Raw genomic sequence first — 668 nt, forward strand, 5'->3', positions numbered from 1 at the left:
AGATGGTTTAACTCTTTTTTAAGCCCTACTCACTGCATTTCCTCACAACCTGTGCAGATTTCCTGGGTCTTGGTCTCCCGTGCATGATTCGCTCAGTCACAAGCACCTTCTTCTAGTTGAGCCCTCATATGTAAATTTCAAAATTCTCCACAGGAAATAAAATTGCTGCCATATTCATACACCTTAAGATGCACTGAGTGCTGTTGTAATAATTAGCAGTGCTCTTGTTATGGCTTTCTAGCATTAATATAGGGAGGTGACAACAGGTGGCTTCTAACTTGACTGTGGCTCAGAAGGGGGTGAGTGACGGCCTGTCTGTCTATGTATGTGTGTGGCCTGTCATAACTCTAGTTGTCTTGTGACTACAGTGGCGTGGCTGCGGTACCACTCCTCCCTGGGGCCCCTCCCTCCTCTGCGGTGGGGGCCCCGGTGGACAGCCTGTCCCCTGGCCACCCCTCGGCAGCCACTAACTCTCGACCTGCAAAAGGTCATTTCAAGTCAGCGTCTATTTCTGCGGGCACGGGTGCTGGTCCAGGTCGAGTGGATCTCTCGCCCTTAGACCACCCCCTAGATCCTTTACGGTCAAGGTAGTATGTCTCTGTGTGAGCGCACACACACCTTGTTGCTTTCTGCTAGCTTCCTTACCTGTCCTCTTTCTGCTCCTGCAT

General features: G+C 50.9%; 1 protein-coding gene across 1 annotated transcript in view; it reads left to right on the forward strand.

Annotated features, from left to right (window-relative positions):
* Positions 1 to 668, forward strand: part of LOC119581628 (MAP/microtubule affinity-regulating kinase 3-like) — a gene marked incomplete in the record, with an annotated part of 89,364 nt that overhangs the window by 76,882 nt on the left and 11,814 nt on the right. The window contains 1 exon segment of the mRNA XM_037929749.1: positions 369 to 587. Coding sequence (XP_037785677.1) covers positions 369 to 587 — 219 coding nt within the window.

This window comes from Penaeus monodon, chromosome 15, assembly GCF_015228065.2.
Source record: "Penaeus monodon isolate SGIC_2016 chromosome 15, NSTDA_Pmon_1, whole genome shotgun sequence".
Taxonomy (NCBI): Eukaryota; Metazoa; Arthropoda; class Malacostraca; order Decapoda; family Penaeidae; genus Penaeus; species Penaeus monodon.